The sequence below is a fragment of the Dipodomys merriami genome, unplaced genomic scaffold (genome assembly GCF_024711535.1).
Source record: "Dipodomys merriami isolate MVZ:Mamm:240054 unplaced genomic scaffold, mDipMer1.0.p SCAF_1, whole genome shotgun sequence".
In the NCBI taxonomy this organism is placed as follows: Eukaryota; Metazoa; Chordata; class Mammalia; order Rodentia; family Heteromyidae; genus Dipodomys; species Dipodomys merriami.
This window is the reverse complement of record NW_027202270.1, coordinates 21419628-21443987: the sequence shown is the minus strand read 5'-3', so window position 1 is coordinate 21443987 and position 24360 is coordinate 21419628. Positions and strand designations below refer to the sequence as shown.

General features: G+C 33.0%; 1 protein-coding gene across 2 annotated transcripts in view; it reads left to right on the top strand.

Moving 5' to 3' along the window:
- Nucleotides 1-24360, top strand: part of Spag16 (sperm associated antigen 16) — a 782336-nt gene that overhangs the window by 29853 nt on the left and 728123 nt on the right. For both annotated transcript variants that reach the window (XM_070027619.1, XM_070027711.1), the window contains exons 6-9: nucleotides 12771-12878; nucleotides 14465-14582; nucleotides 18566-18635; nucleotides 19389-19498. In XM_070027619.1, the coding sequence (XP_069883720.1) occupies nucleotides 12771-12878; nucleotides 14465-14582; nucleotides 18566-18635; nucleotides 19389-19498 (406 nt within the window). The remainder of the gene's footprint in view (nucleotides 1-12770; nucleotides 12879-14464; nucleotides 14583-18565; nucleotides 18636-19388; nucleotides 19499-24360) is intronic.

Sequence of the window (24360 nt, the reverse complement as noted above, 5' to 3'; positions counted from 1 at the left end):
GGATGTGGCCATAAGGGTACCCTACTGCATTGTTGGTGGGAATGTAAACTTGTTCAAAAACTTTGGAAAGCAGTATGGACGTTCCTCAAAAGACTCCACATAGAGCTCCCCTATGAACCAGCAATCCTACTTTGGGGCATTTACCCAAACAATCAAAAACAAGGCCATACTAAAGCTATCATCACCACTATGTTTATCGCAGCATTATTCACCATAGCCAAGATGTAGAACTGAAACAGATGCCCCTCAGTAGATCAATGGATCAAGAAAATGTGGTATATATATAATGGAATTGTATAACTTCATCAGAAAGAATGACTCCATCCCATTTGTTAGGAAATGGAAAGACTTGGAAAAAATTATATTAAGTGAAGTAAGCCAGACTCAAAGAAACATAGGTCTCATGGTATCCCTTATTTGCAATAAGAGATATCAGCAGAAAAGGTCAAAAGCTATATACATATGTCCATATAAGATGATGCTAATCTCAATGAACCCCAAAATAAGGACACAAGAGGTTTTATCTTTCTTGCTGCTATTTTTATGTACTTATAATGTACTATGTGATATTTTTTGTTTCTTTTATCTGTTCTTCCCTCCATGGTATAACCCCTGTTTTCACTGTATTTGATTCTGGTGTCCTGCATCTTGTATATACATTTTTCTAGTTTGCAGAGGGGAAGGGAAATAACCAAAATGCTGAAATAAGGATGCAGGCTGATCCATTGTAATAATGAGATGTACAAGACATTATGTTGAATACAAACTTTACAACTTTGGGGTTGGGGAGGGGAGATTTGGGGATGTGCGGAGTAAAAGGATGGTAGGGGAAAAACGAGGGGGTAACAATGCTTGATAGGAAATGTACTCATTACCTTGCTCATGTAACTGTAACCCCTTTGTACAGTATATTTACAATAAAAATTACATATCAAAAAGACATTTTAAAGAGAAAATATATTATTGAAAGATTTATGTTTAGAGGTTGTATATATTTACATATATATGGTATATTTAATAAGTTGACATCATTCTTAGAAAGGGAAGATATAATTTTTAGCTTTCCAGTGAAATATAGCAATTGGTAGCTTTAAGTGCATGAAGTGACTGGCAGTAATTTCATGTGTCAAAGACTACTATAGATGAAATACTTTGAATTTTGATATCGTTTAAATATTTCTTGAATTTCATAAGCCTTACATCTTCTCAGTTTACATACTAAAAGATTTTTCTTCATCTGAAATTTAGATATAATCACTGTAGGTTTATTAATTAGGATTTTATTAATTAGGAACCTCTTTGCTTGATCTTATTTCCTGTAGCATGCCATCTTATCCTGTAGATAATGCAAATAAACTCAGTTTATGGTTAAGTTTTAAAAACATGAGTGCATTGCTCTTGAACATCCTGAAGTCTGACTTTCATCTCACCTTCGCTAATTGCCCTTCTAGATTGAAGAACTCTGCTACTAAATTGAGTATCCTGGTTCCTTCTGTTAGTTCTATTTTTTATTCTTATACTTGCCCCATCTTCCGTGTCAGAACGTGATTCTGCCCCTGTTTCTTCCTTACTAACAAGCCCCTTTTACTCTTTTTGCCTCCACACTGTTGACACTTGGTAAGTTTAAAAAATTGTTATTGACAACATGTACTCATATATGGTGTGATAACAGGAAGTAAGTGACGGAGTAAAATAACATGTGTAAAGGAGAAATGAATGATGGTACTGAGGTTTAAACTTAAAGCTTTGAGAACATTAACGCAGGCACTCTACCACTTGAACCATGACCTAATCCTTTTCTACTTTGGCTGTTTTATTAGGAATAGTGCTTTTTGCCTGGGACTGGCTTCAGATTGTGGTGATCCTAACTATGCATGGATTTTACCACTATGTGTACTACCTTGCCCAGGCCCGTAATGTTGCTTATAATGAGAACATGCTTGAAATTTTGATGTAGCCAAATTTTATCATTTTGTGATATTGCTTTTTATTATATCTAATATACCATTGCTTACTCTCAGGCCATAGCGATATTCTTTTGAGTTTTCTTCTAGAAGTGTTAAAGGTTTAGAATCTTATTTCATTCTATAACTATTCCTTAATTGTTTGCATGGTGTGAAGCATGAGATGCAAGTTAGTTCTCTTTTCTTTGGTATATCCAATTGTGGCACCAGAATTTAGAAAATTTTCTTTAGAAGTTATTGATAGATCTGGAATTTCCATTGAAAATCAACTGTGGGTCTATTTTTAGACTCTGTTCTATTTCTTTCACTTTATTTCTATTTCTTCTCCATTCTTAATTCTTTTCTATTCTGTTTCATATTGTTATACCTGGATCAGACTGTTGATTTTTGTAGTTTTTAATGAGTCAAAAATGATTCCTTTATTCTTTTTCAAGATTGCTTGTGTATTCTAGGCTCTTTGAATTATCATATATATTTTGGGTTCACTTTTCCAAATTCCATAGAAAGAGAAGGATGAAATTGTGATTAACAAAGTTGAATAAATGTATAGAATTTTGGTATGAATATCAGTGTTTATATTGTTTATATGCATATTTGGGGGAGGAAAGAATGATACCTTCAGAAGGTTAGTCTTTCTATTCATATCTCATTTAAAAATATCTTCTAATGTAATAATGAATACATGTGAAAGATCTGGAAATTTATACCGTAAGCTTAATGAATATCTTGTCATTTTGTGAGATGCATATAATAGAGACTGGGTCTTGTGTTCATATCATGGTACCTGCAGGGCTTATACTGTACCTGATACATAGTAGAAAGTTAAACAATTGTGCTGTTAATATTTAACTTCATAGCTAGACTTTAATGGTTTTTAGATGATGATGCTTTTTGATATTGTAATTGATATTTGTTGTTTTGATAGCATAATTTTAGAGTAGGCATCATTTTCTTATTATGAAGGGAATTTAAGCAACTTTTTGCCATGTTAATTCTTGCCTCATTTAGAGTATTGGTTTCCTTTTTTTACTTTTTACATTAAGCAAATATAATGCTGAAAAGAAAGGATCAATGGAAAGCCCTAAAGATTTGGTAGAAAATAATGTACAAAGATTTAAGAGAAAATAATCTTGGCTGAGATTGTTAAATGGAAGATAGGAAAACATTATTTTAAATAAGCATTTTATTTTCTCCTACCAGAAAATAAAGACATTTAAAATTAAATTGCAGTTAATATTGAGAAAAAATTAAGAACTTTGGTAAAGTTCCTGATTTTTTTTTACAAAATTTACTTCTACCAAAGTTCAAAAAGTACCCAGTTTGTGTGAAGACCCATTTAATTTAATGACTTTCAGAAACAAACACTGTGAAAATAAAGATAATAATGAAGCCCATAAAATTTCATGCTTTAGGATTTAGGTAATTGCTTGTTAAATTGAAAGGTATAATTTCTGTATATGGGCATATTCCACCTTTATAAAAAAGAATATAAGGAAATTATTCTCTAATCTAGCTCACTTTTATTTGGCCATTTAACAATCATTCTAACATTAATATGAGTGACTTAAGCATGATTTATAGATAGTGACAAATGTGGTAGTCATATAATTACTGTGATCAGAAATTACTTTATCTCATTTTTCATATGGAGAAAATAATAATATAATTATTAAAATAATTATAAAATATTTATACTATAAAATATATAATATAAAATTATAAGAAATTATAAATAATAATAATTGTTAGTAATAAGTAGTTAAGATAGCATGCTTTGATTGGCTAAAGTAGGCAAGGATAAATATGTATTCTCTTCCCAAATAATAACAAATAAGTTAATAATTTCATAAATGAATGATTATATCAAATTATTACTTAAAATCATTTAGTTAGTAATATATCTTACCAGGTCCATTTACATACCAAATACTTTTAAAGGTCATATTACTAAGTAACACATATTAAGAAGTGGAGTTTTGGAGTTTCACAGTGTTATGAGAATATACCTTTCTGATTATTGCATTGTATAATTATACATGTTGATTTGCCAGATTCCTGAAATGTGATATTGAAATGTGATATTTTGTGCCATCTCATTAAGAGAAGGCATATGTGAATTGTATTCTTTATGATATATAAATTTAAATAGACTGCTTCACCAAATAACTTACTTCATTGCTCTTGAATCAGTGTTTGGTGTCTGTATTAATAAAAGATCTTTTAAGAAACAAAGATGCTGTACTAATGTGATGAGAAAATACTATAGAGTGCAGAAAATATTAATTGCTTATATGAATATTTTACACTCTTCTTCAGTACAACTTGTATTTTCATTTTATTAAGCAGATGGGCATCGGAAAGGTCATAAAAGGAGAAGCATCACCATGAAATGAATTTAAATTGTTTCACTGAGTAGATTTCATTTGTGCAAACAGAAAGCAAGTCTCTGAAAACCAATTTAATGGTCAGAAAAACTTTAAGGTCTAATACTTCAGTCAATTCCTATGCTTTCTTTCCTGGGATGAGCACAAATAGATTTCTAAATGTATATTGAAAAAATGAGTTCATACAGTGCTGCACATCTGTGGTTCTGATTAAGAAACTTGGAAGCATTTTTCGAGTACTTTTATCCTGTTGCTGATTTACATTTCAGATAAGAGAAATAAGATGTGTCTATGTAACTACCAAGACACTAGATATAAGATAATTTCAGTAGGCTTACAATGATGTTCATAAAAATTTAATTTATGTAGACACACATAGTGATGCATCTTGATACTTTGGGTCTGCTAGAGTAGACTCAGCTACCTATTTATTGCATATGTCCTCCTGCAGAAAAACAGATCTGTAAGAAAAAAAAATGGATCTGCCTCTTTTTGTTTGTGTGCTGGTACTAGGTCTTGAACTCAGAGACTAACTTCTGTTCCCTTAGTATTTTCATTCAAGCACTCTATCCCTTGAGCCCCAACTCCACATCCGGCTTACAGACTTTCTTACTATAGCTGGCTTCAAAGTAGGATTCTGAGAACTCAGCCTCCTCAATAACTAGGATTACAGGTGTGAGCCATTACTACAGGGCTTGAATCTGGCCTTTCTAATATACTGAGTAGGAACGGTGATGTGATAATGATAATGACGAACATTTATCAAGTACTTTCTGTGCATAACAAAAAGCCATTTAATTGAATATAATTTTAGATTTATTTTTATCTGCATAAATTAATTGAAGTAATTTCAAACATACATACAAGGTACTTTCATCAAATTTACTCACTTTGTTATACTCTCTTAGCCTCCCTTCTTCTCTGACCTCCTTTAAAATAGATTCATTATACTGTCTTCATACCCTAAAGTGACTGTGCCCCTTTACACTTATGTCCCATTACTATTATAATTCTCATCTTCATATGGTTTCTGGGTATTGCTGACTCTACAGTTTGACTGAGTAGTATTGAGATAAGCATGGCTGTGATATATTATCATGTGCCGCATACCTTCAGCCCTGATGTATGCCCCAGACTAGCAGAGAGAATCATATAGTATTTCTAAATTTAGTGTTTTTTAGGACCTTTCATACTGATTTTCACAGCTGCCGCAGTAATTTACATTCTAAACAACAATGTATAAAGGTTCCTTTTCCCTAACATCTTTGGCAATGTTTATTGTTTGTTTGCTGGCTGATAGAAATGATGACTGGGATGAGATAGACTCTAAGTGTTCTTTTGAGTTTCATTTTCTTTTTGGCAAACATATTAAACATTTTTAATGCATTTTTTGGTTATTTGTAAATCTTTTGAAGTTCATTAACTCATTTATTAATATTCATTAACCCATTATTATTGATTCTTTAGATATTTAATTTTTCAAGCTTTTTATGTATTCTAGATATTAATTCTTTGATGAATAGCTTACAGAGATTTGTACCCATTCTGGTAATATTTTTCTTTTGATGTCTCCAAGTTTTTTAATTTCATCTGAGTCATGTGGTCTATTTTTGCTCATATTTACTAAACAATTACAGTCCCATTCCTAACGTTGTTGCTTATGCCAATATCTTCAAGTTTTCCCTTTGCTTCCTGTAGTTTTTTCAAAGTTTCTGGTTTTGAGATCTTTGATCCTTTTGACAGTAAATTAGGGGTTTAGTTTCAGGCTTCTGAAGCTATAATAAGAAGAATCCAGTTTCCAAAAAACATTTTCTGAAGCAGCTGTCTTTTCTCCAATCTGTGTTTCTTGCTTCTTTGTAAACACTTAGGTGGATACAGCTGCATGAATTTATTTCTGAGTCTTTTATTGTATTTCTTTAGTTTATATTTCTGTTTTTGTACTGTTACCATGCGATTTTTGTCACTATAATTCTGTACTTTAAAAAGAAGTTCAATTTTAGGATACATTCAGTATTTCTCTTTGTCTTCAGTGTTTCACTTGTTATTCACAGTCTTATATATTTCAATATGAATTTTTTAATTTTATATTCCCATTTTGTGAAGAATAGCATTAGGATTTTGATGGAGAGTGCATTGATTATATAGGATTCTTTTAGTGATTTAGCTGTTATCTCAATATTAACTTTACCAATCCACAAATATGGGAAGTTGTTCTATCTTCTGGTGTCTTCCTCATTTTCTTTAATGTTTTGTAGCTTTTGCAGTAGAAATCTTTCACCTTCTTCATTGGGTTAATCAACTGGTTTTTATTTTTTTCAGACTATTTTGAAAAGGATTTCTTTTTCTGATTTTGTTCTTGCCTATTCATTATTACTACATAGAAAAAATTACTACTGATAGTTTTATATTGATTTTCTTCATACTGCTATTGATCAACTTTAAGTTATTTAGGTAGAGTCTTCCAAACGTAGGGTCATAGGAATTTCAACGAGGGTAAACTTGACCTCTTTCTTTCCTTTTCTTGGTCATTTTAATTCTATTTCTTTTTTATTGTTTTGGATTGAATAAAAATGAATGAGACTGTAAATTCTTGTCTCAGTCCTAACTTTAGAGAAAATCACTTCCACTTTCCTTCGTTTAGGCAAATGTTGGCTGTAAGCTTATAATATAGCTTTACTAAGTTGATATACATTCCTTCCACTCTTTATTTTTTCAGGAATTTCATAATAATGAGGATTTTGAGTTTTATCTATGGCTTTTTCCTCATCCATTAAGATGATCATATAATTTTTGTCCTTTATTTCATTTATATGTTGTACTACATATATCGATAGGAATATGTTGAACTATCCTTGCATTTCCACAATGAAACCAACTTGATTATCATGTAGAATATTACCTTTTTTAATATGTGGTTGAATTATGGGAAGAATTTTATTGTGAATTTTCTCATACATGTTCATCAATACACTTGATCAATAATTTTGTTTCATTTTCACTTTGTGTCCCTGAAAGATTTCAGGATATTAGCTTCATTGAGTCAGTTCCTTACTTTTCTAATTTATGGATTAGCTTCAGGATCTTCAGTGTTATTTCATTAAAATTACAATAAAAATTGGTAGTTAATCTAGTTAGTCCTGGGCTTTTCTTTGTTCAGAGTCTATTACTGCTTCAATGTCCTTCCTCATTATAGGTCTTTGAAGAGTTTTATATCTCCTGGGTCAATTTTTGTATGTTATCTACATTTTGTTTTCCAGTTTATTAGGATATGAGTTTTTGAAATATTTTCCATGGACCCTTTGAATTTCATTTTGTATTTATTGAGATGTTCTTTTTTTCAAGTTTCATTTCATCAATTTGTATCTTCCCCCTTTTTATATTGGTTACTTTGGCTAAGAGTTTATTAAACTTGTTTACCTTTACAAAGAAATAACTTTTTGTTTTAATGATTCTGTATATTGTTTTGTATCTTTATTATTGTCTCAATATTCATTATTTATTTTGCTACTTATTTTGTGCATTTTGGTTTGTTCTTATATTTTTGTAAGAGCTTGAGGGACATCATTAGGTTATTTATTTAAGATTTCTCTGATTTTTTTTTTTAATGCAGGTACTGTTAGCTATACACTTACTTCATGTCATTGTCTTTGCTATATTCCAAAAGACAGGAAAGTGAGTTTTCATTTTTATTTGATTAAAGGGATTATTTATTTTCCACATTTTTTTCATGATCTATATATTCGAATATTCTCTGTAGTTTCTTTCGTTATTGTTTTCTAGTTTTATTCTATTGTGGCCTGATATAATACACTGACTCAGTTCAATTTTCTTATGTTTGTTTAAACTTTATGTCTTAAAACATGATCTATTTTAGAGAAAATTCTGCATGCTGCTCAGTAGATTTTGTATAGTATACCTTTATGATGAATTGGTTTCTATAGATGTCTGTCGATCCCATTTATTCTATAGTATGTAATTTTTTTTTTTTTTTGGTCGGTCATGGGGCTTGAACTCTGGGCCTGGGAGCACTGTCCCTGCACTCTTCAGCTCAAGGCCAGCTTTCTACCGTTTAAGCCACAGCACCACTTTCGGTTTTCTGAGTGGTTTAGTGGAGATAAGCGTCTCAAGGACTTTCCTGATTGGGCTGACTTTGAACCCTGATGGTCAGTTCTTGGCCTCCCGAGTAGCTAGGATTACAGGCGTGAGCCACTGGCGCAGGCTCTATAGGATGTAATTTTGTATTTTTGTTGTTGATGATGTTTCTGAAGTTTATTTGCAGAATCTCCATGTAATGGGTAGAGTGGGTTATAAAAGTTGGCTATTACTGTGCTGGAGTCTATCTATATTTGGTGTCTAGTAGTGTTTATTTTATGAAATTGGTTGCATTGACACTGAATGAGTACATATTTATAATTATTTTCACCTACTGGAAATTCTTTTATCATTATGAAGTGACTTTTTTATTATTTATTCTGGATAATTTTACTTTGAAATCTACTTTGTCAGATAAGGGTTTGTATTCCTGCCTGCTCTGAGGCTCTATTTATAACTTTTTCATCATTTAACTTTGTCTATTTTTCTTTGTCAGTGAAATGCATTTCTCAATAAGCCCAGTAGACTGTGTCTTTTGATTAGAGACCTGAAACAAATGACATTCAGTGCTATAATTGAAAGATATGCAGGGATTCCTCTCATTTGGTCATTTGGCTTTTTTTTTTTGTGTGTGATGTTTACTTCTTTTTCCATCCTTATTTGCATTCTATTCATGTACTGTGATTCATTCTTTTTCTATTTTTTACCTGGTTGCATTTATCTTCCTTTTCTATGTGTTAGATTCCCTTTTGTATCTATTGTAGTACTGACAAAGTCCTAAAGGTAGAATTCCTTCACTTTTATCATTCACTTATTTTCTTGAAGTTTATAATTCTGTGTCTGCCAGACTTTTTCCTGCTGGGTTTATTTATTCTTTAGAAACAATTTCAGATATGTTTGTTATTTTACATATTATATTATTTGACATAATTTAAATAATTTGACATAATTTAAATAATGTGTGAAACACTTTGAAAATGATAATTTTAAAATTTGCATACTAGGAAATTGAGACTCAGAAGCTTTTAATCCCATGTCCCAGGTTATAGGATTAATGAGAGGCATATTTTGAACTAACATCCTTCTCTATAGATTTTGGATGACATTTTTGCCAAAATCTATACAATCCACTTTAAAATGATTATCAGTGCACTGTTTCTAAAGAGAGGAAAATAAAAGTACCTTTCACAAAAATGTACAGAGATGATTTTCTGATCTTGTCTGTTTAGTGTCCTCCATATAGTCTATATGTGGTTATCCATTTTTCCTCCAAGATTGTAGAAAGTTTTTACTATTGAGTAATATTGAGTAAAAATTTTCTATGCCTTTAGCTTGTATATATTTTCTCTAATGTTCATGATTTATAGGCTTGTATTCTTTTTAATGCTTTCTTATATGTTGTTTATATTTTCTCATTTTTATTTGCTTTTATCTAAATTTTCTAATTTCTGTACTTTATCCTCATAGTCTTTCTTGAAAGTAAGTTTTTACCTGAGGGTTTTTTAATTTGAATATTAAGAGGTTCATTTCCAGAATTGAATATTTTTAGGATTTCTGTACCTTTATTGAATTCTTTCATTTTATTCATTGTCTTTCTTATGTGATTCAGTTTGTATTTTCTTCAAATTCATTTGATTGTTTATAAGTTACTCATTAATTTTATTGGTAATTCTTACCATTATTCTTTTCAGCTTCTTGAGATTTCATCCACATTGCTATCATCCAAGTGCTTTATTTTGGAATTATTTCCTTTTGGCAAAGACATATTGCTTTGTTCAGAGACCAGTCTTTGTTTGGAGGTTTTAGTCTCTTGTGTTCTTTCAGATGAGGTATTCACAATGTGTAGGCAAGGCAGGACAGTACTTAAGCTGTATTGTATTTTTCCAGTATTGGACTGAAGGTGTTGCTCAGTTGTCTAACATTCACCCACTATTCTCACAAAGCACTAGGTTTACACCTCTATTCTCCTAGGGAGGCAGACTAAGGTGTAGAAGCAGTCATGGTGAATAGACACACCAGAGTGAAAATACAATAATCACCAATTAATAACATTGTTCCCAAATCTCCAGAGAAATAAAGAAGCAAAGATAATGCTTTGTGATAAGAAAGACATTAATTAAGCCGGCTACTAATGAAAAGAAATAAGAGGAAGAGTACTAAAGAATAGTGAGGGGTATATGGTGTAATAAGGATAAAGAGAGAAGTAGCTAAAGTAACTAATGAGAAAGAAGAGGGAAATACATAGAAAAGATCCATTTGAAAGTATAGTGAAAAAAGAGTACAAGACAAATATACCCTGCCAAAAGTATGGAGAATAAGGAAAGATTTTGGATGAGGGAAATAGAAGAAAAATAAGAGAGAATCAATCTAATTGAATACAGAAGGTAAACAGAAATGGGATAGGGCGATAGTAGATAGAGATGGTTGCAAATTGAATTTCAAAATGTGGATATATGTTTCTCATATAAAGACTACAGAAGAGATAAAGAAGAATAAAGAAAACAAAAGAAAGATGTAAACTTCTCCCATCCAGAACTGATTTTTTTGTAGTATAGATAGTTAGATACGTGGTTTAGAGACATCATTGCCATCTGTCAGAGGCAGAGTGGCCCATCAGGACCTGTAAAATCTGAGCCAGGGGCCAGCACAGGGAGATGGATTTCAAATGCGATTTGCAGGTTCCTGTGTTAGCTCCCAGGACATGGAGTCTTGAATTTCCTAGAGTGATTTCACTCCCACTTCAGACCTCCAAAAACTCACAGGCTATTTTCTCTTTTCTTTCTTTTTTTTTTTTTTTTGACGGTCATGGGGCTTGAACTCTGGGCTGGGGCGTTGTCCCTCAGCTCTTCAGCTCAAGGCTAGTGCTCTACCACTTGAGCTACAGCGCCCCTTCCGGTTTTCTGTTGGTTTATTGGAGATGGGAGTCTCACAGTCTTTCCTGCCCAGGCTGGCTTTGAACTGCGATCCTCAGATCTCAGCCTCCTGAGTAGCTGGTGGCATGAGCCACCAGTGCCAGGCTCATAGGCTATTTTCTTCACCTAGGTGGTTCTTTCACCAGAGAGACTCAGGCTCCGGATTTGCTGAAACTTTTCAAGATCTTGCACAAATAATTCCTGCCAAGGTTCCCAAGACAGCTCTGACTCATGGTAGCCTTGGTTACAGGGCTCTATCTTTAAGACTCGTAAGTTCTGGGCTGGGAAGTTGGCTCAGTGGTAGAGCGCTTGCCTTGCATGCCTGAGGCCCTGGTTCGATTCCTCAGCACCACATAAGCAGAAAAAACAAAAAGCCGGAAGTGGCGCTGTGGCTCAAGTGGTAGAGTGCTAGCCTTGAGCTGAGGGACAGCGCCCAGGCCCAGAGTTAGGCCCCACAACCGGACAAAAAAAAAAAAAGACTCATAAGTTCTCTGTGTCGGGTCTGTACGGTCTCTGAATGTTGTCTGTTTCTCTCGATTTGTTCCTTTTATCAATCTGAAGTGACCCTTGTTTCTCCTAATTTTGCTTTGAAGTCTGCCAAGTCACATAAGAATGTAGCGATTCTAACGCTAGCATGAGATATTAGTGCTCTAATTGACTCATTTTTCAGGATGTGAGTATCTCCATGCAATAGTATTTTGTCAGATTTTCAAGATTACCTAGACACTGTTTTTCATTAGATATTTTACATTATACTGTAACTAACTTCTTTTATGAGGTTACTAAAACATTCCCAGTCATTATTCACTTAAAACTCATACTTGTTTTAGCAACCAGGGATGTGCAAACATATATACAATTGAATAATTTTGTAATACAGAACTAACATCGATGACCTTTCTAATATAGTATTACTTATTTTGAGTAATTTAATTAATGGATAGAATATACTTCTATATGAATTACTAGAAGCAAAGTTTGGTTTTCCAAAACTTATGTGATCCTTTCCAATTACCTATGCTAAACAATCAAGTATATTTCCTTTTCTTCTCCTTTATTTATAATTGTCGTGATTCATTCAGTTCTATATGTATTTCAAACAAATTTTCATTAGTGGTAGTTGCATTGTACTTTGGAAGTATTCTGACAGCATACATTTGTACTTTGATTTAGTCAAATGAAATAAGATCAATCATACGTTGAATTTCAAGATTTGTCATTTCATTTTCCACCTTCTCACACATTTTAAATTTTATACACATTATGTTGTACCTAATCTTTCGGTGAGAATTATAGTAGAATTGTTTTTCAGGAATTTTTTTGAATTTATAATATTGATTTTAACTGAGGGGTAAATAAATTTCAGAAAGGAATTAATGATAGTTTTTAGATTTGATACAGTTTTTTGTATTTTTCAGAAAAGCTAGAGAAAATCTGCTGAAAATTCAGAAAGAACGTGATTATCATCGAATGCATCATAAGCGAACAGTCCAAGAAAAAACAAAGTTGATTAATGACCTCAAAGGGTAAGTGATAATATATGCTGGCATATTTGTTAAAGATTTATTCAATTACTACTAAGTAATTTGATAGTGGCAGATTTTGTAAAGGTAAATATTAATTCAACTATTATTGAGCATCAAGTATGTGACAGACACTATATTATGTATTCAAAAAATATGAGGATGAGTAAATGCATAAAGACCCAGAGATTCTGAGATGTATAATAGAGAAAGTTTTAGGTGGAAAAAGAACATAGTGTACTGCATTATTGCTATATTAGCTAGAGGGTAATTGCTTCAACCAGATTATAACGTTACAGGGCCTGTTTTCACTGTATTTGATTCTGGTGTCCTACATCTTGTATATACATTTTTCTAATTTGGGGAGGGGAAGGGAAATAACAAAATGCGGAAATAAGGATATAGGTTGACTCATTGTAACACTGAAATATATAAGACACTATGTTGAAAACAAACTTTACAACTTCGGGAGTGGAGGAGGGAGGAGTTGGTAAAGTGGGGAGGGAAGGGATGGTAGGGGAAAAACAAAGGAGGAGGTAACAATGCTCGATAGGAAATGTACTCAATACCTTACTCATGTAACAGTAACCCATCTGTACAGTATCTTTACAATAAATATATATTAAAAGGAATATTTTCAGAGCAACAATTCGAGATTATAATTATGAATCAATTGAATGGAGTGGAATCAGTTAGGGTGCACTTGGAAGATGGTAGGTACATACATGCTGTATAAAGGAGCATAATCCATTCATCGGATTGTGTACATTTGGAATAAAGCTCATGTGAGGCTTGGCAGTAGGTAGGAGACATATCTTAAATGGCCTTGACTTTATGATAGCACTTTTTAGAAATTATTTGGAAGACAGAACATAGATTTTCTTTCTCTCCCTCCTTAACTTCATACCCACTAAAATTTAGGAAATAAAAAATATATAATCCTTACCTAAACTTCTCTTTGCTTGTTCTTGAGCAGTTTTATCTACTGGAACTTTAGAACTTTCTCTAATGACAAAAACTCTGTATCTGTGCACTCTGATACAATAGCCACTATATATTTTATTATTTATTTTATTTATATTTTAAAATGTATCATTATTGTTAAATATCTAAATATACTTAATTGAAATAGTACTATAATTCATTTCTTATACAATTAATTTCTTCAAATCATGTATTTTTTCATATTTTATTATCTGGAGAGCACCAGGGGAGAATACTCAAGAAGCTTGTGTTTCCTCATCTAATCTGGAAGTTATTTATTTATTTAGCTTTGTGGATAAATCACTAATGCATGTTTCCAAAGGACCAAAATAAGATGCCAGAGATACTGTCGACCATTCACAATAAAGGTAGCAATCATGTCAATCAATCACTAGTGAATATCTTTTCTAGTAACTGTGCCATTGCACAGTAGTACAATAGTTCCTGTGCTTCTTGGCTCTTTCTTTTCTTATTTCACTTATTTTTGGCTTGAGAATAAAAATGGATAACCATACAAAAATCAACACAAGATTTAGAAGTTAGATGGAACTCACTGATTTAACTCTTTACCTTTTAAGATGTAAGTGACCTTTTTCTATTTGTAGGTTAAAGTTACATTATGCATCTTATGAACCAACTATAAAGGTGTTACATGAGAAGCACCAGGCTTTGCTGAAGGAGAAAATGCTAATCTCCTTGGAAAGAGACAAAGCTGTTGGGAAGGTAAGAGAGGAGAGAGAATTCAGGCACCCTTGAAATTGTTTTTAATCATTTTTATAACATAAGTAGAAATGTTGGCTTTTGTTTCTGAGATAAATTTTAGAACAATCTACCAATTTTCCCATAAAACATCATTTGGAAAATTAAGAAAAGTATTTTATCCATCTAAAAGTCTATACAGATTATTATATGAAATAGTATTTAACTGAAACATAAAGACATAGGAAAATATTAGAGTAGAGTTGAAAGAAAACCTTCAGCCACTGTTGTTAAATACACTTGGATTAAAATGCCAAGCTATACATATAAAATGACAGCTATGCACACTGATATTTGCCAAGTTATCTAAACACTGAGAACTCAGAGGTATTTTATATAAGATGCAGCCATAAAAATCTACCTTTATAATTATTGTTGAAACAGAACAAAATGAATAAAAAATTGCTTGGAAATATCTCCCATATGAATACTTGACATTCCTAGTTGTTGAGTGAATTTGTGTTTATCTTGCTAATGAGTGACAGTTACATTTTTCCCTCAGGTTTTTCACATAGGCTAGCTCAAATTTTTTGTTATTTATTTTTCTTTATTCTCCCCTTCCTTCCTTCCTTCCTTCCTTCCTGCCTGCCTTCCTTCCTTCCTTCCTTCCTTCCTTCCTTCCTTCCTTCCTTCCTTCCTTCCTTCCTTCTCCTTCCTTCCTTCCTTCCTTCCTTCTCCTTCCTCCCTCCCTTCCTTCCTTTTCTTTCTTCTTTCTTTCCTTTCTTTCTTTAGTTCTTTCCTTTCTTTCTTTCTTTCTTTTTTTCTTTCTTTCTTTCTTTCTTTCTTTCTTTCTTTCTTTCTTTCTTTCTTTCTTTCTTTCTTTCTTTCTTTCTTTCTTTCTTTCTTTCTCTCTCTCTCTCTCTCTCTCTCTCTCTCTCTCTCTCTCTCTCTTCTTTCTCTCTCTTTTCCCTTCCCTTCCCCTTTACTCCTCTCCCCTTCCCTTCTCCCCTTCCTTCTTTTTCTTTCTTTTTGATGTATGTTTGTCCTAGGGCTTGAACTCCGGGCTTGTATACTGTCCCTGAACTTCTTTGGCCCAAGGCAATCACTCTATCACTTAAGCCAGTGTCACTTTTGGCTTTTTCTGAGTAGTTTATTGGAGACAAGAGTCTAATGGACTTTCCTGCCCAGACTGGCTTCAAACCACTATCCTCAGATCTCAGCCTCCTGAGTAGTTAGAATTCAAGCATGAGCTACCAGCACCTGGCTTCGCTCAGATTTTGAACAGTGGTATAGAATCATTGGCAAAGAATTTAAAGAAGTAAACCATAATATTATACTACATTATATTATATATATGTTTATTAGAGAATATAATTCTGTGACTAAGCTTAACATTCTTTTATTGTTTGTTGAGGTTTTCAATTTGCCTGAACAGAAAATATTAAAGCTTGTATAATAGCAATACTATTATTTTAGTAATTTTACTGTTAAGGCATGTTTTAGCCTCTTTTTGTGTGTTTTCAGTGAAATTTTTAGCTTCTGAAAAGCAAAACATCCCTTGTTTGGTGCCTTTTTGGCTTGACTTTTAATTTTCTGTTCTTGAATGTTTGAATTCTAAGGATGAATAAATTATTATATCATCATATAAGTATAAGACATTTATATGTCTGATTTGCAAAATTTTATCTCCTTGATCCTTTACATCGAATCCATGGGAGGTATTTATACTACATTCTTTTTTACTTCCAGCACTTAATGTTCTCTTAGCTGGTATGTGATTATGGCTAACTTACCCTCCTAGAAATGTCTTTAATTCTTATAGCTCAAATAAAAGGGAGATTTCTGAGGTTAGATCAATGGCTATATGAAGAATATGCTTAAAATAGGTAAAATCTTTGGGTTTCATTTTGTCTCTTCACTGGTTTAGTTAAAAGAGTTAGGGATTGGGAGTGATGGGTGATTCACAGTTTTGCAGAGTTAGCTATGTGAAAAATCAGGGCATTTAAAATGTCTATTTTCTCATCTACTAAATAGGTATACATATGATTGATACACACACAAATACATACACACACACACACACACACACACACACACACACACACACACACACACACACACACACACACACACACACACATATATATATATATACCTAAAATGAAAACATATTTACAAAGTTAAAATAATGCTATCAGAATTGAGTTTTCTATTCTACTGCTTACATATATAATAACAGTTTAGAAATGCCATTAGAAAAAGAAACTTTTGGCACTGCATGCATCTGTATAGTTAAATGGATCTTCCTCATTCAGATTTGCTTTAGACATTGAGAATGATGATGCTATCCACACAAAAGGATATGAAAACTTTTATTTCCAAGCTCAGTTGAGAGAAAAGCACATACTCCTAAGCATTTCTGAAATGTGTGAGATCAGGGAAAGGAGGCTACTGGCCTGAGGGTTTTTTTAAAATTATGGATGGGGCCTACGCCTAGGTTGAGCTAGGTGACAATCTTACTGCATGGATCTTTTACCAAGTCTAAGGAGATGTTCTTATTAGCTAGCCCTAATGTCAGTGATATGGAAAGAAAGAGCTGAGAATGTTTGGGGGGAGAGTAAAGAGGGTCACAGAAATGGTGGATGAACAAATGCAGCAGTGATACTCACTAGACACTATGTTGAAAATGAACTATACAACTTGTGGGGTGAGGGTTTGTAGGGAAAAACTTGGAGAAAAAGAGAAGGAGTGACAGTATTCAAAAAGAAATGTATGCTTTACCTGTTTTATATAACTGTACCCCCTCTGTACATCACCTTGACAATAACAATAAGAAAAAAGGGTTAGTAGTCAATTATTAAATGATATATTGTATTCTTCATTATTTCCAACCAAAAAGACTTCAGGGTTAAAATATGTAACAGTTTGAACTGGTATGGATTATAATTTGAAGTGTAAAGTAAATCTCTGTGGTTTCACAATAATATTAACAAATGATTGAGTAGAGAATAGACAGATCTGTCTGATTAAAAAAAAACCCATATGGCACAGTAGATAGTCCATCCCTCCAGGAATTAAACTTAACCACACAGCAGTTAAGTGTTGGCTGCACTTCATGACTTGCTTTCACAAGTACAGGTATACAAAGAAAAAAGTAACACTGAAGTTAGGTGATCAAGATTAATATCCTTAGTCTTAAGCACATACCTGTGATACAATGTGTTAATAAATGTATTCTCTTATCCTAAAGTCTCACAACTCTAGTTTAACCATTGAAAATACATCAAGCAAACCTAAATTAGGACCATTAGCAGAATACTACCTGGTCAGTATTTCTCTAAATTTTCAAAGCCAGTTAAATAGGGAAAGTCTAAGGTGTCTCTCAGTCTAATGATTATTATATAGTACTATTCTGGTTGGACTTCTGTAACCTAAAAAAATAATAGAAAACATAATTAAATAAAAAGTTGGCTTTAGTTCATAATAGTGTATGGATATTAAGTTTATTATTTGTAACCAATATTCCATCTTAATGTGTGATGACAACAAGGGAACAATGTGTTCAACATACCAGAACTCTGTGCTATGTTAGAAATTGCTTCATAAACCTTTCATTACTCTAAATAAGATTGTTTGAAAAATTATAATCCATTTGTTTGCCATGTAAGAACAGATAGCAATCCCTCACATTTTTTAATCCAAGCATTTCATGATCACATTGTATTGGTTATAATTTATCTGCTAATTTTTATTAATAAATAGTGCTATTCAGTAATAGAAAAAGTTATATATTTCTGTTTAATTGCAATACAATATTTTATCAAAATGTGTGGTGAAGATTCTTGATTCAGTGAAGTACACTGTGAAATGTATGTGTGAAATTCACATCCAGAATGAAATTGGATCTTACCTAACAATTATGTTTTGTTTTGTTAAAGTTCATGTTTGATTTTAAGCTTTATAGTCATTAATTCAAATGTTATATTTGTTTCATTTTTTCCCACTAGATTTCTGGACTTCAAGCAACATTGAAAACCATAGATGCAGGCCAGAATGTTCATTTTCCTATAATTACAGGTAAAGGTAAAATGTTTAAAATCTCTATTATTGATCGGATGATTTCTCAATCTTATCAGTGACCACCATCCTAGAGATATTTAAAAATAAATACAGCTTAGGCTCTAGGTGTTCATACCTAAAATTCTAGCTACTTAAAATATTGACATAGGATGATCATGATGTGGAGCCAGCTTAAGCAGACAAAATACCTCCGAATAATAGAAAAAAAGCCAGAACTATACATTTGGCTCAAGTTGTAATGGAGAAAGCTGAGAAATCCAGTACTTGAAAAAAGTAAACAGAAAACAGCAGACTGTATTAACTATTTAACAGTCTATGATAATTAAAAACTAGTTAACAATGGAGTTTATTATTATTTGTATTTTTTGTCAGCTGAATTCAGGTCCTAGTCAGTGTTCCTGAGAGCTCCTTTATGCTCAAGACCATTCACCATTGTAAAATGTAGAACTTCTCTCCTTTAAAAAAATTAACTACTTGAAGCAATATTTTTGGTTATGAAATCCTAGCTACTCAGGAGGATGAGATCTGAGGATCATGGTTCAAAGCCAGCCCGGGCAGGAAAGTCCATGAGACTGTTATCTCCAATTAATCACTAGAAAACCAGAAGTGGTGCTGTGGCTCAAGTGGTAGAGCTGAAGAGCCCAGGCCCAGAATTCAAGCCCCACGAACTGAAGTGCCCAGGCCCAGAATTCAAGCCCCATGAACAATAACAACAATAACAATAAATAAATAAATTGTATTATCTTGCAGTTGGTCACTACTGTGAAAAGGAAAATAGGCCAGAAGGTCCTACTCAAGCATGTCTTCGTGCAGCCAGGGAGCAAAACAAATGTAAAATGCTGATGAAAGGTAACGCAAAGGTATACTATTTATTTGTTTCCATTAATTCCTATTTGACACTCAGATCTTTACATCCTTGCACTCACTTGTAACACTTTTTTTTAATGGAAAAGGAATTTAGAACTTATCTATTATAAGTCCCTTAGTTTATCAAGGGGAATAATGACAAATATTAGCAACTAGATAGATCATGCAACTCTGGTTATTAATCATGGTTATGGCAGCAAATCTGCTCACTGTTGTATTTAAATGTACATGAGTATGAAAAAAAATCACTCCCAGATCATCTGTCATCTTCTATTTCCTTCCTACTAACTTTCTGTAGTCTTCTTTTCAAATATATCACGCAATACAAGTATGTACCAGTTAAAAATCAGACTGCATTATTAGTATCATTGCTTTGCAGTAAGAGTGGTAGTGAATATTTTCTCCAGTGATTAAAAAATTATATTAACATCTTTTGTCAAAAATAATCAAAACTGAAAAAGAAAATTATACAAAATACATGAGGGGTTTAGTTTCTGGGTATGAAAAATACATAGAATCCTGGATAAGGTAAGGAACTTTCTAATTATTACAATAGTGTTCTATATCTTGCATTTATTTTAAATTAAAAATCCTTATAAATAAAGTAAGTGTTCATTTATGGATTATGGTATTTGAGGTGAGGACATATGAACATTGAGGGTTCTTTTGGTGATGGTGGTGATATAATCAGAAATACTTTCATTTACTATTGCTGTGCTTGTGCTAGGATATTATACTTGGTAGCATACTATAGTGCTTAGTATACAACAGTATAACATTATACTATGTCATAGTATAACATCATTATTCTAAATTAACTATACTGTGTATAGTATACCACAGGTGTTCTATGTATAGAACACACTTAGTAGTATGTTACACTTGGTAGTATGTTATAATCGTTGTTGGGTCTATATCTTGCAAGACTACATTAGTAATATGAGGTTGATTTTATATGAAAATACAGGACATACACACTGTATATGTATGCATTATTGATCCATTAAAATATTTAACATCCAAACTATTATAGAAACTGAGGCCATACAAAATGTCGAAGTAGAATTAAACAATCTTCCTCACTAAGTAGTCATTTTTGCTAATATTTCTTCTATTTTTCTTGTTATAGATATAAAAGGGGTAGATTTTGAATATATTTTCTGTGATTCCTTTAGATGATACTTCCAAAATCCCTTGTGGAATAATATTAATATGGAAGTAGTATTGATGTGTATATTTTAATAATTATATCATTTGTATATTCTATAGTCATAGTGAATTTACTATATTGTTTGTAAATTAATAATAAAAATTATGGCATAAAACAACATCCATATGGAGTACATTAAATAAGCATGATTTGATGCAAATTCAACTACTATAATTATAGAACCATAGAAAGGAAAGTTAATATTCAAATGTGTGGGCCAAGAGCTTCCTTCCAAACACCTTTGTACACTATCCTAGGACATGTTCACCTTCCCTGATGTTCCATTGATGTTTTATGGATAAGATTGACAGTTTGTGAATTTTTTTCTATTCCAAAATATTTTCTTGAGTACTTTTCAGAAATGGCCCAAGGAGATAAATATTTCAGTGTTTACTCACCCGAAATTTTTTTTGTTTTCCCTCACATTATATTAATATTTTTCTGTTTATAGAGTTTTAGATTTCAATTTATTCGTCAGTAGACTTTTGAAGGTAATATATTTTTCTTTTTTTTTTTTTTTGGGTCCGGTCGTGGGGCCTGAACTCTGGGCCTGGACACTGTCCCTCAGCTCTTCAGCTCAAGGCTAGTGTTCTACCACTTGAGCCACAGCTCCACTTCCGGCTTTTTTCTTTTTGCTTATGTGGTGCTGAGGAATCGAACCCAGGGCCTCAGGCATGCAAGGCAAGCGCTCTACCACTGAGCCACCTTCCCAGCCCAGTAATATATTATTCTTAGATGGTGCTAATACCTGCTATTAGTAGGTCTGACTCTCATTTTTTGTAGTATACTATAAAATATCAAACAATATCATGTACCAATATTCAAAACCTTTAAAAAAGTAGGACTTTTGAGTTTATTCATTACACTAACAATTATTTTTATTTATTTTTTGCCTGTCTTGAGGCTTGAATTCAGAGCCTAGGAATTGTTCCTAAGCTTTTTGACTCAAAGCAAGCACTTTACCACTTGAGCCATCTGGCATTTTTGGTAACTAAATGGAGGTAAGAGTTTCACAGACTTTCCTGCCTAGGCTGGCTTGAATTGTGACCCTCAGATCTCATCTTCCTGAGTAGCTAGGATTACAGCCATAAGCACTGGTGCCAGGCTTAGATTTATGCAACATGTTGAACTTCAAAGCTATTCAGTAGAGGAAATTCAACCCTTATGATTGGGAAAAATTAATTTCTGATTTTATGATAATTATTAAAGTCTCAGATTACTAATTGACTTTGTCTAGCTTTTTGTAACAGTAAAGCTCCACATTTGACTTAGAATTAAATATCTCATACCTTATCTAGGACACTTTTGGGCTTGCAAGGGCATTGAGGTATTTATACTAGCTATGTGTGGGTCTTTCCTTCTTTTCTTTTCTTGGTTTAACTGTCCATATCAATGTCAGAGAAAGAAGAAATTTAAGAGGGCTACAGAAGTCATCATTATTATTACACTTGAACTTCCTTATGATGGTTGAGTTCTTTGTATCTGCCAGATACTGAAACAATTGCACAGATGAACACTGTTATAAGCTCCTCATAGTCCCCTACTAACAACTCAGAATTCCCTTTTCTGGACAGTATTTCGCAGTAAGATGTCTCTTCATATACTTCATAAGCTTACACCACTGAGCTTCTTTCTTACTTGAGTGCTTTTTGTTGTTGCTGTTTTGCTTTGTTTTTAACCAGGCTATTGTCTTGTATACCTGTCTTTCTTTTTCTGTGGTGCTACTGGTATGTCCAAACTCAGTGCGAAAACAGGTGGAGGGACATACAAAGCAACAAAGAAATCATCTTATAAATATGTTTGAAACAATAGCAAGAAAGAAAAAAACATTTGAGTCCGTATTTGGGGTTCATTTCGCCTAACATCAACTTATCTGACTGTTTCTGCTTGTCTCAGACATATACTACTTATTGCAAATAAGGGAAACCATGGGACCTATGTTTTTGGGCCTGGCTTACTTCACTTGATATAATTTTTTCCAAGCCGGGCGCTGGTGGCTCACGCCTGTAATCCTAGCTACCCAGGAGGCTGAGATCTGAGGATCGCAGTTCAAAGCCCGGACAGGAAAGTCTGTGAGACCCTTATCTCCAATAAACCACCAGAAAACTGTAAGTGGTGCTGTGGCTCAAGCGGTAGAGCACTCGCCTTGAGCTGAAGAGCACAGGGACAGCACCCAGGCTCAGAGTTCAAGCCTCACAACCGACCAAATATAAATAAATAAAAATATAATTTTTCCAAGTCTTTCCATTTCCTAACAAATGGGGCAATGTCATTTAATATTGGTATAATTTGTGGAGGGGATACAGGTGGACCCATTGCAACAATGAAATGTACAAGACGTTATGTCGAAAAATGAACTTTACAACTTTGGCTGAGAGGGGGGCAGGAGGGGGGTGGTGGAAGATGGGAAGAGGAAACAAAGGAGGAGGCAACAATGCTTGATAAGAAATGTACTCATTACCTTGCCCATGTAATTGTAACCCCCCTGAATGGTATTTTCACAATTAAAAAAAAACCAACTCAGTGCCTAACAAGAGCTTAGGCATGTTGACTGCTGACTCTTAAGCCATGCCCTAGCTGCTTTTAATTTTTCTATAACATGGTATTTTTCACTTATCTCAAAATTTTGCTTCTTTCTGGATTCAGACTTCCTACATTTCTGCATTGCTAAGATGATAGGAGCTTGGTTTATTGATTAAGAATGGGATTTTTCAACATATTGACCAGGCTGGCTTTGAACAGTAATTCTCTTGATCTTTCTTTCCTGAATAGCTGAGTTTACATGAGCAAACCACTGGATAAAAAAAGAGAAAAGAAACAATTTTAGGCCAGATTTCGTGGTGTAACATACTAGTGCCACTGTTGGAAGGGAAATATGATTTCCTCCATAGTAAGGTTGTTACTTTCCTGGCATAAAATGGAAATTAGACACTAATTCACACTGTGATTTCTGATTACAAATTACAAATATCACCCTGGAAAGAAAGAAGGGAAGGTCACCTTTTAGAGGGCCACAAACAGTGTTTCACACTATGACTCTCTCCCCAACCCTTGGGCAAGTGGGACTCACAAGTAGGCTTTTTGTGATGAAATTCTCACATACCCATCTCATTTCTATCCTCTTTACTTTTGTATATATTTTATATGTGCAAACACTTTTTAAAAGTCAACTATTATTAGTAAATCCTTTAAATTTTGCAAGTGGTTTATTACCTTTTGATATAGGAAGCAATGGATCTTGATACTTCTTTGAAACTTCCAAATTAATATCCTCATCTTTCTTTAGGTGATTTGGTGAATTTTTATTTCTTTTACTGCTTGAAGAGAGTTGTAAAGTTCAGCAGAATTTAGTCAGAAGAAATCATTTGTATGTGTCTTTTCATCCCTCACATAAAAACATTGCCATCTTAGGCCTGGTGTGTTCCTTTAGATTAGAAAATTTGTTTTTCTATTATTTATTTGAATCTAACATTTCTTTATACTCATTTTGAAATCCTAATAGATACATTTTGACTTGTATAAATCAGTGTTTCACAAACCTTAATTTTTCTTCTGTATTTCTGTCTCTTTGTTTTACATCGGCTGTGTCCTCTCAAACTTACTTTCCAAGTGCTTGTTTGGAAATGGTGTTATCCAATTTATCAT